This window comes from Mizuhopecten yessoensis, unplaced genomic scaffold (genome assembly GCF_002113885.1).
Source record: "Mizuhopecten yessoensis strain PY_sf001 unplaced genomic scaffold, ASM211388v2 scaffold4837, whole genome shotgun sequence".
NCBI classification, from domain to species: Eukaryota; Metazoa; Mollusca; class Bivalvia; order Pectinida; family Pectinidae; genus Mizuhopecten; species Mizuhopecten yessoensis.
In genome coordinates this window covers 34,794-50,248 of record NW_018405746.1, presented here as the reverse complement: position 1 = coordinate 50,248, position 15,455 = coordinate 34,794, and the positions used below count along the sequence as shown (strand labels likewise).

The 15,455-nt window shown below is 36.2% G+C and overlaps 2 protein-coding genes across 2 annotated transcripts; both read right to left on the bottom strand.

The window, feature by feature from the left end:
- Positions 1-467: 467 nt before the first annotated feature.
- On the bottom strand, positions 468-1,793 carry LOC110449891 (mu-type opioid receptor-like). The gene has a single exon (XM_021497036.1). It carries the CDS (start codon positions 1,791-1,793, stop codon positions 810-812), a length of 984 nt encoding a protein of 327 aa, XP_021352711.1. The 3' UTR covers positions 468-809.
- Positions 1,794-11,065: 9,272 nt separating this feature from the next.
- LOC110449874 (thioredoxin, mitochondrial-like) lies at positions 11,066-15,428 on the bottom strand. Its single transcript, XM_021497019.1, has 4 exons — positions 15,340-15,428; positions 14,010-14,327; positions 13,363-13,486; positions 11,066-12,176 (listed from the first exon to the last, which is right to left on the bottom strand). The coding sequence occupies exons 2-4, from the start codon at positions 14,273-14,275 to the stop codon at positions 12,063-12,065; spliced, it is 504 nt and encodes a 167-aa protein (XP_021352694.1). The 5' UTR covers positions 14,276-14,327; positions 15,340-15,428; the 3' UTR covers positions 11,066-12,062.
- Positions 15,429-15,455: the final 27 nt, after the last annotated feature.

The window sequence follows — 15,455 nt, the reverse complement described above, 5'->3', positions numbered from 1 at the left end:
ATGAAAGGCATAGAATTTCTCTGCAAAATAAATGTATGACACACATATAAAATTCAACAATTGTCATACTTCCCAGAACGACTTTAATAAAAATTGGCCGAACTTGCCCCGGTCTCCCCTTTATAAATACATACTTCAAGATCCTCTACCGTCCATCATGGAATACCATCGTACATGTGAAAACCCTAATTTAAAATGTAGTTGAAGTTTAAAATGTACACAAATTCGCTCATATCAAATGACAAGAACTCCTTTATTCACAGAAACGAAAGCAATTTGTTCACATAACAAATTGTTCCAAGCCCATACATTACTAACTAATCTGGTTTATGTCTATCTTCAGGCCAGTAGTGAGATGTTGTAACGAATAGTGGAGTTGTTTTTACAATTGTGTAATATGGATCGCATTTGGATTGTATGTCTTCCGGAAGGAAGGGGTCGTTAATGTGACATGCATGTTCTACTACACGAAATGCTAAAAAGAAAAGATATTTGTGCGCATATCAATTTGTGTACATAACGAATGTCGAGAGAAAAAGAGTTTAAGTGGATAAAGCCCAATGATTGTGGACCAAACAATGCATACTGCACTCTTTGTAAATAGCATGTTTCAGTTGGGTCTCATGCCAAAAACGATGTTACTAGACAGGACCGTTAGATAAACATATGATCGATAATTTATCAATTGTGTATTTATGGCGTTGGTCAACTGTCCGTTATTACGATGCCACAAATAACATATCATGACTTTTATATGAATCACTTATATAAACCCGTTTGGAATATAGGATGTTCCATACAAACATGGTTTACGTTGATGAGACATGGGACGTGAAGTCAGCCGTCGCGTTACTCCAATCGACGTTTCGACCACAAAGTTTCTTGCAGACTGTGTTGAAGTCCTTTCGTTGCCAGGCGTATATCACTGGGTTCACTAGGCTATTGGTCATTCCAAGGAAAACAAGCCAGTTAGAAACATTGATGTCGTCCATGGTCAAGTCAACAGACCCTACTCCATACCGAAATTGATAGGCCGTAAAAGGCGTCCAGCAAATCGTAAACGCCGCCGTTACGATCCCCATGACCTTTGCACTTCGAACATTACGCTCCGTTGATTTCTTACGGACTTGGGGATATGGACTGGTTTCATTTGAAGGGCGTATTCTGTTGTAGTATTTCCATGCTACCTGTAAAATTCGAATGTACATGATCAAAGAGGCGACACTGAAGCAGACGGTGGTCAACGCCGATGCTAAGTAAACGCCCTGTTCGAAGATGAGGTGATAGAGACAATACATGGAATCATCTGACCATGACTTTAGTCCTAGGAAGGACAGTGACGTTAGAACCAGGGCATACACCCATGGTAGTGTAACCAGGATGTTCGCAGTAACGTTGGTTACCACTTTACTATAACTGTGAGGATGACATATTGCAATGTATCTGTCAAACGTTGTAAATGACGCTGTTAGTTGTGACGTCATCGTCAGAAATGCAACGATTTGATACCGAATAAAGCAAGCCACCCTGACGGCGTTCAATTCTGGGAAAAGGAAGTAAATAATTTGGGAACCGACCGAAACACCCGTGCAAAAATCGGCGGCGGCGAGCCCCACGACGAAACGGTTTTTAAAGGATCGAAGATGGAGGTAACGAGTGAAAATGAAGATGACGACGATGTTGCTAAAACAGGAAAGGCTGAACACTACTTGTTGTAACACAATGAAGAGGATAAGGAATGGCGGGAAATCGACGTCTCCTTCGTCTGTTGTCGTTAGGTTGTCGTCAGACATCTCGGGTATCGTCTTCCTTGAATTAAAAAATCGACTACTGTTAAGTTTGTTTGTTTGTTTGATTTTGTTTAACGTCCTATTAACAGCTAAGGTCATTTAAGGACGGCCTCCCCTGCGTGTAAGATACATGCGTGTAGTGTTTGTGTGTGTATTTTGGGAGGCTGCGATATGTTCGTGTTTGTCTCCTTGTGATAGCGCGGAACTGATGCCGACTTTATAGTGCTACCTCACTGAAACATACTGCCGAAGACACCCAGCAGGACGCCCCACCCGGTCACATTATACTGACAACGGGCGAACCAGTCGTCCCACTCCTTATTTGCTGAGCGTTAAGCAGGAGTAGAAACTACCATTTTTAAAGACTTTGGTATGTCTCGGCCAGGGGACAGAACCCAAAGCCTTCCTCACAGGGGCGAACGCTCAACAAATGGCCAAAAGTGAGGCATTGTCAAGGGAGACATTAGGAAAAAGAAAGTTATTTAGAAAGGAGAGAAGAGATAAGGTCCCAAATTTAGTCGCCTCTTACGATCATGCAATTGGGGGCAGCAAGTACAATTCTTACGCCCTACCTGCAGTAAAATATTATAAGGTATATAGTGTCAAAGAAACTTTGACAAAAAAACAAAAAAACATAACGACGCTGATTGGTCGTCATACCAATTCACACATTTTCCGTCGGATACTACTTGTTAAGGTAAATCGAGTACAATGGACTCAATTTTCAAGAAACATGTTAATTTCGATTTTTCCTTTACCTAAATTTCCCCATAGAGAAACCGTTACTTAATAGAGAAAAACAACCATACTTTTTATCTGTGGTTACAGGCAGATCTAAACATGTACATAGGCTTAACAGTATAGTGTAACTAAAAACATAGTATACATAAACTGTTTTATGTTTTAAACTTAACCAGAATGGTTGAATGAAAGGCTTCAGTCCCAGTGTGGACTTTACTAGAAGTAATCATATGTATATAGATTAAGACCACATACCCAAAGGAGCTTCTCGCAAAATCAAAGTAGGGTGTTACCAAACGAAGAACAAGTTAGCGAGCAATAGGGGTTGGTTCTCATTTTCGTCGCGGACTCTGTAAGCTGTGTACAATGGATGACGTAGTTGGTAACCGTGAATGATAACGTGCGACGTAGCGACTCTGAAAAATAAAATAAAAAACACAATACGTAAATTTTGCGGTTGTAATAATCATGTTAGAAAGTCGGGAAAAACAAAGTGAATAGCATATACATGTACAGATCTCGCTCATATCACAATTGATTAGACTTGAAAACATAGTAATATAATATCGGTCAGGTGATCTCTTTGAAATATTCAGAATATGCTTATTTGTCACCTTAGAAAATTAAGAGCGGATGTTATCTTGAAACAAAAGAATGCCTAATATAATAGATGTTATAATTAAGTTGTCTTCCAACATTTATCATATATTTTGCAAAGACAATTTTATCGCCTCTAGCTTTTACAGCAGTGTTTAAAAAACAAGGAGTACAAATCAATATTTGCTGTAATTGAGCATGTTTTGTGTGTGTGTGTTCTAGGAAAACACTGTCCGATACCAATACGTTATTATAGTGTTGAATGTGTTGTATACAGCGTGTGCAGTACAAAACCACTGACTCATTAGATTGGAGCCGCCCATCAACAAGTGTTTTATCCTTTAATCACAGGACACTCTCCAGGCGGTGGAACCGCAGTGCTAATCGGGCACTACGGGTCAGTGGTACGCTGCCATGTCTCTTCCTTCTTGACCCACAGCCAACTGGAAGTTTTCTCTAAAAACTGTAAATTATTATTGAAGCAGAGGGCATGTGCGTTTACCCAATTATTTGTGAGTTCTTGGTCCAACACGGTTCTGTTTTTGTCCACTTTTGATATACAGTAATTACATGTTTGCAACAAGGTTCCGTTCTTGATCCAGTTTTGATATAATTACAAGTGTGCAACAAGGTTCTGTTATTGGTACACAGTTGATATATGTAAACACATACAAAGAGGTTTGAACCTTTAAAGTGTACAATTTGCTAAAAAATAAATTTCACTGCATCTGACGCTCTCCGGGCCCTGGAACCACAGTGCTTATCAAGCACTACTGTTCAGCTTTCTCATGCCTCCTTTGATCCCTAGGACATTTAGCATTCCCCACACAGAGTGTGCGAGTAATCCTTTGGCGCCAATCTCAATCGGGTAAAACCATGTTTTCCAATCGTAGCTTCTGCTCTGGTCTAGAAGCTCGAGATACTTGGCCTTCGTCCGCTCATATGCCATGTCGCACCTCGACTCCTATGGGACAGAAAGTTCTTTTGTCATCAGCTTCCTGTCTTGAAAATAGAACTGTGTGTACTCTTTTGCACATCCGGTCAAAGAAGGACACACGAACAAAATCTGACACTGTGTTGTGTTTACAGCGTTACTGTTAATTAAAAGAGGTTTTGGCGTTCCTTCTTGATGCTCAGCCATGAATCGACTGTTAAATGTTGACATGATAAATGAAACATGTTTATGAAAACAAATACTGCGAGTCTACACTAAAATGACTCAAACCAAGTTAACCGTGTGTTTCTACTGACGGTCGCATTGTCCGGCGGTACGTGTGAACATGGGCATCCGTAAAAAAATACTGGTCTCTGTTTTCAGAAAAGGGGTGAGTGGAGGTCAGAAATGTCAGTAAACACATCAAGGAATTCGTGAACGAGTTTCCAAAATTTGTTAATGTATGAGTTACGTCAGGTATTTTGGAACCCTTTGAATGACAAGAGCAGTACATTCACATAGCTATACCTCCATAGCTTCTAAAGTATCTCCAATGTATAGATTTTTCTTTTCATTTTCTGAAATGTTTTCCACGTCAATATATTGCGTCAAAATTAATTCCAAGCACACACGTATTTGTTTAAATCCACAAGAATGCTTCACCTCGATCACAAATACTTATACTGTAAGCGGTTTCATAACAATGACCATCTCTGAAATTAAGTGAGTTCAAGTCAGGAATTACAATTTCTGTAAATCTTTGAAGAAAATGTATAAACTTAAAATAAATATTGATTTTTCTGTTCTAAACACGAAAGGAGATTGTACGTGAATGTATTAACTCGTACCAGTTACAAGTCCTCTTAGCTACTGCACAGTAATCATTTCCATTATTGACCTACTACTTATGAAACTTGTGATTGCATTATTTACTGAGGCCAATAAGGTAAATACAGTACGATTAATCCAGAATTCTTGTTAGTTTACTTTAGTGACACTCTATTTGTAACCTGTATGTAACTGATATTAAAAGGGTTTAAAAACGATACATTACACAATGTGTTATTCGTATGGAAATGCTTCTGACAGTGAAACTATGTTAGTTCGGAAACTGTATAAGGCGGTGTGTGTGTGTGTGTGTGTGTGTGTGTGTGCCTGCCTTGTTTTGTATTTACGAAAACGTTTTATACCTGTTTGTTCGTAATGCTTCCATTCCTTCCTAAGGATATAACTATAAAAATATATAGTTATAAAAATCACTTTAATCAATTAAACTAACATTTCTTTAAAATCTCGTGTTCAAGTTTTATTTAAAAAATGAGACAAAAAAGTTATCCTATAAAATGTGCCAGATTTTCACGTAGCTGAATATAAACTAAATATACTCTACCTCCAATTCAAGCTTTCAAACATAACTCCATGTGTCCAGTTTTAGATGTATTAGTAAGTAACATCAATATTTCGTCTCGTTTGTATCTGATTCTTTATGATCAGCTTCAAATGTACAGCTCGTTGTTTCGACGATAGAGGTAAATCTGCGTCCGTAGCATTTACACCTCTGTCATTTCAAATAAGTCTGTCAATTTCAACACATGTTGGGCCAAGATAATTAATTTTCAAATAATCCTATTCACCTACGGAATTAAAAGTAAATATCACTGCCCACATACAAATCAATTTTACGATTAGGAATGCAAAATCTGCCCAGTAGCAGATGCTGGCCAGTGGTCAGTATTAATGTCCTTATCATGACTGTCTACCATTAACTGACCTCTATTTTGGGCAGTAAAATAATAAAAGTCACGCGGTCTAACGTTTCCTCGTTAGCTTATACAATGCATGTATATAAGGCTTAAGCGGTCGAGTGTCCCATTTGAAGGCAGGGGTTGGTAGCAATTAAACGTGGAGCTCTCGCAGTTGGTGTAGAAATGGTTCCGTTCAAACCAGCACAACACGGAGACCCGTTGGAATGATTATTATGGTCTCATACCCGTAAATAATAATAATAGTTAACCTCAGGTGAAAATACAGCTGATAAACAGGTAAATACCGCCGATACTACCCAGAAGCAGACTATGTAATCCTTCGAACAAAGTCTGCTCCCGATGATTTAAACAAAAAAGCGGAGGAATCGGGAACAAGTCTACCATACACTTTAAAACTTGGACATAATAGCAATGCTTTTAAGTATATGTCACATGTGGTCGATATTTATAATTCAGATTGATGGGAAATGAACACCTGGTCACGTGATCCCTGTGGAATCACGATTTCTGTAATACGCTAAGTGTTTGTATTGATGTTTTCATCACATTGAAGTTCTCTCTGAATCCATTCGTAAGACATCGAGTGTTGTGTTAAGTGGCGCTGACCAATAAACTTGATGTTTAGGAACAACAACAAAATGCTGAAGGTCATACTTATACCAGTCTGAATTGTTTGTATAATGGATAATCTAATAATGTATCAGGTCTGTTCATCAACCTTCAGACGAGATCAAACATTACAACGAGAATCAGCTTTAACTGATACATCGTGCTTCGCTTGTAAGATCTTCTTTCGGATGTCACCTCTCCTCAGAAGGTCATGTGTATTCGTCTCAAAAAAATTCGTCATTAACCTTGAACTTAGATGTGACCTTGACAATATAAGGTATATGACAGTCTACAAGTAAATAAGTAAGATGTACTTGGCATTTTAATTTTAATATTATTTTATAGGTAAATCACTAACATTTTACGATATAAACTTACTGCAGGAATTCCAGAGGGAGATGTGTTAAGCCCGCTGTTTTGATATTTGATTTTTTTTTCACGCAAAGCTCCCCGTCACACTCCATTCGAAGCATTTTGAAATAAATTCCAATTAGAACTGCTTTTTCTTTTCTTTCTTCAGTTTGATGAGATGAAGTGCAGCAGATACTTTAAAATGAATAAATGATTCCCTCGAAGTCCGTACGTGTAAATGTTCGGTGTAAGAAAATACGAAATACCACTTTTGACTGATGGTTGAGAAATTTCTTCAAACACTTTTTTTTCTCTCTATTTATTCACCGTATATCCTCACAAGTGGTGTATCGGTTTAGAGAGATAACAAATGTCGGCACCGAAGCGGGACGTAGATCACCAAGGTAAGTAAAAATACCCTTTTCTCTCATAGATATCTTTGGTATACGAGATAAAAAAAATCTGGTTCATACCTACAGTGATGACTAGCTAGTGTTGGTAATCTTGTTAAAACTTACTGTATTTGCCTCTGGATATGAACAAATGAGGAAATAAATACCTAATACAAATAAATAAAGACCTCCTGTGCTTCTACCTAATTTTCGTTTTTTCTCTCTATCAGGTTGTAATTTCTATTTCTCTCTCTCTTCATCTTTCTTGGGTTTACAATTTCTATTTCTTCAAGTTAACAAGTACGTTTCCTTTTTGAGCTTCCAAACAGCTTCAACCCCATGGGGCAATACCCTTCTTTTTGAAACTTTGAATTCCCTTGGCCTGTAGTGGGGAGTGGTCTTTTCAAGGTGTTCTCCTATAGTTCCACATTTCTGTTTACAAGGTCTCACACCTTTCGTTAATATTGGTCTAGGAATGCTTCACACCAAATTGCATCAAAATTCCTTCACTCTGACTTAAGAAGTAGTTTAATCATATTAAGCAATATTTGGAGTATTATTTTTTTCCCTATTGGGCCCAATCAAGGCCTAGGATGCCTCTTTGAAAGTTATGGATGACATCCCATCGATGGCATAAACTTGCCATATTTTGCTGTAGCTGAGCAAAAATATTTAATTAAAAACATGTATGTTAGTTTTCTTATTTGGTATTTCAAACATCATACAAATAGTGCATATTCATAACATATTGATTTCAATCTTGAACCGACAATCTGATAATTGACACCATCACATGATATAGGTATAAACACATGGCTAAATAGGTAAAGCTGACATATTTCAAAGGCAAAGTATAACATGGAGCAAAAAAATCTGTTTAATTATAAATTCAAGAAAAATTTGGTGATATGTAGTTTAATCTAATCTCTTTTTTTGAAAATGTCAAATATTTTTACAAAAATTAAAAATTTGTTTGTAATTTGAAAATCAGTAAAACCTCAATTTAATGCCTCTTGTTTCTTTTACCACCTTGCATACCATCAAACAAATTTTGAGATCCCTTTGTTTTCAAACATTCTATAATAGAAAAATACTGATAAATGAAGAAAAAACTCCACAGAAAAAAATACAAAAAAATCTTAAAAATAAAATTGGAAATTTAAGCAAGTATTTCAAAAGAATATTCCTGTTAGATAGAAGAAACAATTTGTAAAAACCCAAATGAACTTGGTGGTGAAATTTTTTGCATGAAATCTGAAAGTGATTGAAGAGAAGATTAAGCACCACAGAAATAAAGTTTACTGGCCGGGGCTGGCAGCACGAGATCAGATTACGCAGCTAACGTGTTTGAGTTATACATGTAGGTACTGTCCCTTGTAACACCAGTTTGATTCACTCTTGACTAGACAATGCTCCTGTTGCTCTTATCACAGGAACTCGTAAATAAAATAATCCATCTGTCTTCAAGCTAATACACTAAATATATACAACTTATTAAAAGGAATTAACCATGTTCAGGAAAATCTATATATATATGGCGTAACTCAATAAAGAAAGACCACGATGTAATGGTAAACTGTATGTAACTATATTCTAACCATCCTCTGTTGCATTATTGCAGTGTCTGCCTTTGTATTTAATTGTTGTATGTATACTGAAAAGCTTTAATTTAATAAAGAAATTGAATTTGATTTTTATCTTAAACAAAAATCATTAAACATTACAGGTGGCTGTGAATTTCATCACATGGACTGACATAACAGACTTCTAGCATCAAAGCTGAAACACAGAATGGTGTACAGATTCATTCGGTTTTCATCACAGGGGCTTGTGAATCAGACTTTTAACATCAAATTTTTACACTGATACACAGATGATCCGTCTGCACATCGAAAGTAAAAGTGTGTATCAACTAATACTACTCACATAAGATTTATTGCTGGTCCATGTTCTCTTTAGAAAGAGAAAAGTACTGTACTATATCATATGTATTTTGTGATAGTCCTCACTGAATTTTACTAGGTAGTAAGGAGTGGGAGTAGAGTGCTGTTGGTCTAGGGACTTTATCCTGACATCATACAATCATAAAACATAAATGTTTAGAAATGAAAAAAATAAATGTCACAAAAGCTAGTTAAACAACAAATAACCAGTTTTGGGACTTTAAGAACACTATTGAGCACATCGGACCCATTTCACACGACTCTGATTCCGGAACAGAAATGCATTATACATTTATATTACATGTAGATAACCTTGTATGTACCCGGTAAAAGAAAATCAGAAACAGAGTTTAACCATACGGTGGATTACTTTGGTGGTGTAAACTTTATGCAATACAAATATTTTTTTCATATACATAGAAAAATTCATCCTTGCTAATCCTGAATTTTGATCAATACATGTGTACCAATATATATACCAAGTAGTTCCATGATTGTAAACCTTGGTTAGATGTAGAAACCTTATGTATAATTAGTATGTTACTGGCAACTATAATACTGATTCACAGATACAGATACAGGACTTTGTGAAAGCTTGGGGTAAAGCCCAAAGCCCCCCTAAAGCAGTAATACTTACAGCCTCTTCTCTGCAAAGGGCTTGGGAATAGAGATTGTCCTGATCCGGGGGAAACCCTCCCCCATTTACTACTAGTATATGTTATTTGTATTTATAATTTATTTAATTTTTCCTGTAAATGCTTTTTTGAAAGTTTTTAAAGACTACAAATTGTTGTGAAAATTATCACCATCCTATAGTTTATCTGAACAAATTGTCAGATCTATCATACAAACTAGAGCCTTAGCGGTCACCTGAGTTATATCATAGGTACTGGTAGCTTTATTNTTGTCAAAATATACCCAAAAGTGTTATTTCCCTATATAAACTATAGTAAACTTTACCCCCTCCCCAAGGGAGAATGGATAGCTCGGGGGTCCTGAAATTTACGATTCAAATAAAGCCCCTGATGATTTTCTTTCCATGCAGAGAAAAAAAATGTAGAACCTCTGAGTCTGGAGGAGAATTTTTTTGAAATATTGGTTAATTTTCCCTTTGGGGCCCTGCCCTGGCCCCTAGGGTTGGGGTAGGAATTTCAATTTTACAATTTGAAACCATCTTCTTCCAAGGATAATTCTCACCAAGTAAAAATAATTTCGTACAGAAAGTTGTCAAAATATACCCAAAAGTGTTATTTCCCTATATAAACTATAGTAAACTTTACCCCCTCCTCAAGGGAGAATGAACAGCTCGGAGGTCCTGAAATTTACAATTTAAGTAAAGCCCCTGATGATCTTTCTTTACATGCAGAGAAAATGACTGTAGTACCTCTGAGTCTGGAGAAGAAGATTTTTGAAATATTGGTTAATTTTCCCTCTGGGCCCCCACCCTGGCCCCAGGGGTTGGGGTAGGAATTCCAAATTTACAATTTTGTAGCCTCATCTACCAAGGATGATTTTTACCAAGTTTGAAAAAAAATCCATCCACTTGTTCTTGAGAAGAAGTTGAAAAGGTAAAAAGTTTACGCACGACGGACGACAAGCCATTAGAATAGGTCACTTGAGCAAAGCTCAGGTGACCTAAAAGCCTATGATACCCAACTATGTAATATACAACTGTACTACAGGGTAATGTTTTCATGAAATTGTGCATACCATATTCATGCTGCTTGATAAATTCATGATCTATATTGTGGTGATGGGCTGATGAAGTTCTGTAAGATACTTTGAAACAAAACTTTCTTTTTTCAGTCAAACAGTGTGACACTCAACCCTATGGTACAAAAAATGGATTTTAGCAGTAACAATGGTAAACATACTGTAATAAAATCAGGCATATTCATGAAGCATGTTAAATTCACAATTCATTGATTCATCTATTGAAAAAAACTATGAAGGTAACACAAATCAAACTGCAGTCACGTTAAGTATTATTCAATAAACAGTAATCATTTGTCAAAATAGCACTTCTCATGTTTATTATCACAATGAGTTTGTAAAAGTCCATACAACATCTTTGTGACAACATGATTTTAATGCCCAATATATGATTTCATAAATAACTTAACACTTACACACCTTTACTATTCTAATGAAATTGACAAAAGTATTACCCCAGTATTTTATTTTTGTTAATTTGGGATGGGGCCTTTTTGTCTTATTTTGGAAAGAAAATATACCGCACGAGAAGAAATCTTTAAGGAGTAAACTGCAAATTTTTGTAATTAGGTGTAAATGGGAAACAATTTCAATTGCGAATGGGGCCCATTATCGGCACCAAAAAGTCCCCAGAAAAACACTGAACTATTAAATCTTTTTAAAGTTATCCAGAAAATGATGCAGACTGGCCATGGACAGATGCTCATAAATGAAGCGAAAATAATACTCTCGTTTGAACAAAAATTATTGGAAATATATTTTATAAACAAAATTGGATACTTGGAAAAGTTGTTCCTCACAACACAAATGAAAATTCTAATGCTGAAGCAAAAACCTTCTTCTTTTTTTGCACAAAATACAAATCCAAAATAATTTTATAGATCTACATAGAAGGTCTCAAGTCATATATTGCTTACAAGTACCTAAGAAAAGTTTGTGTTTAAAAAAGTCTTGGTTAAAATTCATTTTTTTTGCAATTTCAAGTAAAGTCTCACATAATTTCTGTAATTTTGGGATCAAATTTTCCAGTTCTTGTCGATATTACATGTGAGCTCAATCTCTCCTTACACTCCTCAGACCTCTCAGGGAACAACATCCCAGTTATTGTCGATGTTACATGTGAGCTCAATCTCTCCTTACACTCCTCAGACCTCTCAGGGAACAACTTCCCAGTTATTGTCCATGTTATATGTTAGCTCAATCTCTCCTTACATTGCCCTGACCACTCAGCAGATCAACTTCTCAATAAATGTATTTAGTACATCATCCTCTTGTAGTCCGATAAATTTATCCAGAACTTGTCCATCTTTTACTCCAAGGACCGTAGGTACACTGTTAACCTGCAATTTTGGAGAAGAAAACAAATCTGTAAAATGTCATCATTTTCTGAAGACATAGTATGTTTATGAATATCTTCCTTCGCATTTTAGTTTCTATATTTATCTTTTTAGGCTATTAAATTTCAAACAAGTACTATAATAATACTATCAAAATCTGAAATACTGCACTTTATAATATCTAAAAAGGATTTTGTAATGTTAGAAATATTACTTATTTTGAGAACCGAAAGTGAAGAAAACAAGTCTTTACATTATTTACATTACCAAAAAAATATATGGAACATAATGAATTTAAGTTTCCTGAAAAAAATAGAATATGAATATCAAAATGCTTGTAGAAAGCTTGTAAAGTTTTTAAATAATCTCAAGCAATCACTCTGGCAATGTTATACTGTGTAGAACTTAAATTTGCAAGGTCAAGAATTTGGGGTCTTAGTTTCTGAAACCAATTTCTGATATTGTCTAGTACATGTATGTTCTTGTTTAATCAGGACCCTACTGAATCCAATAATTAAAAAAAAACCATCTAGGTCTCAAGGTTTACTGGGAAAAGTTATCTTTTACAAATGGAAACATATCGATAAGGTCTCTGTGGTGTCTAGTGTAGACAGGTTTCAGTTGTAATATTTGTGCCTTACCCAACAGCCAATCGCCACATTACCCCATACTATATAACCAAGTTCTAACTTGCCAAACATTCAGTAGCTAAGTTCTAAGTTACCCCATATTTAATAGCCAAGTTTTGACTTACCCCATATTCAATAGCCACATATATACAGCCTAACCCTATATTCAATAACCAAGTTATAAGTTATCCAACATTCAATAGCAAAGTACAAATTTACCCCATATTCAATAGTCAAGTTTTTACTTGCCCCATGGCCCATACTCATAACTGTTATGTACCACCTCATCCCAAATTCAACAGCCAAGTTCTACCTTACACATCTTCAATAAATAGACCAATACCATCTTACCCCATATTCAATAGCCAAGAACTTATTTATCCAATAATAAATAGCCAAGTATTGACCTACCCCATTGTCAAAGTACATATCCTTACCCAATATTCAATAGACAAGGACAGACTTGTCCCATTTTCAACACCCATGCACTGTTATTCCCCATGATCCCAAACTCAATAGCCATCTCATTACTGCCAATTAATAGTCAAGGACTGCCTTACCCCATATTCAATGGCCAAGTCTGTGTTTTCATCCACATCCACTTTTGCTAGGGCAACCTTTCCTCCTTTACTTGAGATGAGAGATTCTAAGCGTGGGCCTAACAGCTTACATGGACCACACCACCTGATAAAAAACAGTCAAAATACATTTATGTCTGTCAGTTTATGAGGCTATGGAAATTATGCTTAGATACCAATGTTGATGAAGATTTCACTTTAACCCTTTTCACCCCTATGTAACTTAGTAGACTCTACCATGCATTGATATGGATGAGTACATTATGGTCCACAGTGGTGAAAGGGTTAAGCTGATCATAAAAGGATCATTCCAGATTTGTAGTAAGAAGATCATACACATTGATCAAATTATCAAGTCTAAAAAAGTACCAGAGAGGCTAAACACATGTTTCTACTTCCCATATAGCTACCTATGCTAGATTTTAGTGCCATGCAAGCCTTTTTTATTTTATAAAGCTAAGGTGTCAAGACCAATATCAGAATCGGATTCAAAGTCTCTGTTTGTAAATGCACATTAAGATTGAGTCCAAATGCTATAGGGACAACCTAAAAAGACTTGTTCTCAGTGAAAGAGTGATCATTACAGGTAATTGAAACTTTCGTAAGGAGAATGAAATTCAACCACTTACGAAGCATGGAAGTCAACAACAACTGGGATATCACTTTCCATCACTCTCTTCTTGTAGTCTTCTGTATCCTGAACATTGAAAGCCTCAAACTTGGTCTGCACTATACACATTCTGGCGGGTGTTGTAGACAAACATTTGGGTGCTGTGACAGAGATGTTATTTTGTGTACACCGCTGAAAGACAGCAAATGTCACATTTGATGTCCGCCATGGTTTCATCTGTGCTCCAAATCTGGAGGATATACGGGTGAGATAACGGCTGGCCATGTCTGTTCTTGTTTACTTGCTTGCTTTGGTTTTGAGAGTAAAATGTTTAGACCTAAAAACAGAAAAAAACAATTACATTATTGATTAAACCAACCTTGTTTGGTCTGTGCCCAAGGACAATACCAACAAACTTGAGGTAGTGCAAAGAAAATCAGCATTTTTCATGAACAACAACTACTTCAACTACACCTGCATCCCTCCATGAGATGAAGTGACCAACAATGTCAGAAAGATGGGCCTGATGAAGTCACATCTTGTTGCAATATCACTAGCCAATACACTCAGCCAACAGAGGACTTTCTAAAGTTTCATGATCCCTTATACCCTCTAGAACCCAGATTTACTAACACTCCTTTCCAAACACCATCAAGACATGGAATCACAACAGCTCGTGGACAATACTGTGATGGACAACTTTAAGACATACAACAATTAGACAATGTACAACGAGTACAGGTCTAGAGAAACAGGCTGTATTACAAACATGATGAAATCATTAGATTGGGAATCTTTATCACAAAGAAGGGCAAAAGCTTGTACATTGTCTAATTGTTGTATGCGGTTGATGGAATAGGGACCCAACAAGTTGAGGCATATTCTAAAACTGGTCTTACAAGAGTAGTGTATGCCTGTGATTTAACTTTCCTAGTACACGAAGATGTATTTCGACGTAGGAAGCCAAAGGTCTTTGAACTGAAAAGTGAGTAAGACCATGGAATTCAGTAGGCTAATCTGATTAGGGCATTGTACACCTGATCGATATTTTTTGAAACTCTCACAGTAGAAATATTTTACAAACTCTGTGTCTAAGTGACAAAATCTGATGAAATGGTTGCTGACGACGCAATATATATAAAACAAATCTCTCGTCGTCAGAAAGCGACGTTATCGCAGCTAGTGTTTTATGCTTGAATATTCTGACAAAAACTTGTGAAACAATTGCCAACATTGTTGAATCTGATGAAATTGTTAAGCAAAACGAATTATATCTTTTATAAATAGAAATGTTCACAAGTTGTTGAATGATTTCATAGATAAAATAAGATAATCAGAAATAATGTTACCTGTACGGCTTATCTCCTTCAATAACTATTACCGGAAGTGTGTACTACGTCACAATTAATGCGCGCCATTCAATCGATCGGAACTCATTTGGTGTTGACTCATAATTCATGAAAAT

Coding starts and splice junctions, on each gene's coding strand:
- LOC110449891 (XM_021497036.1), bottom strand. CDS start 1,793: ATGTCTGACGACAACCTAACGACAACAGACGAAGGAGACGTCGATTTC.
- LOC110449874 (XM_021497019.1), bottom strand. CDS start 14,275: ATGGCCAGCCGTTATCTCACCCGTATATCCTCCAGATTTGGAGCACAG. Junction 13,487..14,009: donor GTTGTTGACTTCCATGCTTC/GTAAGTGGTTGA, acceptor GTTTTTTATCAG/GTGGTGTGGTCCATGTAAGC. Junction 12,177..13,362: donor ACTTGGCCATTGAATATGGG/GTAAGGCAGTCC, acceptor CCAAAATTGCAG/GTTAACAGTGTACCTACGGT.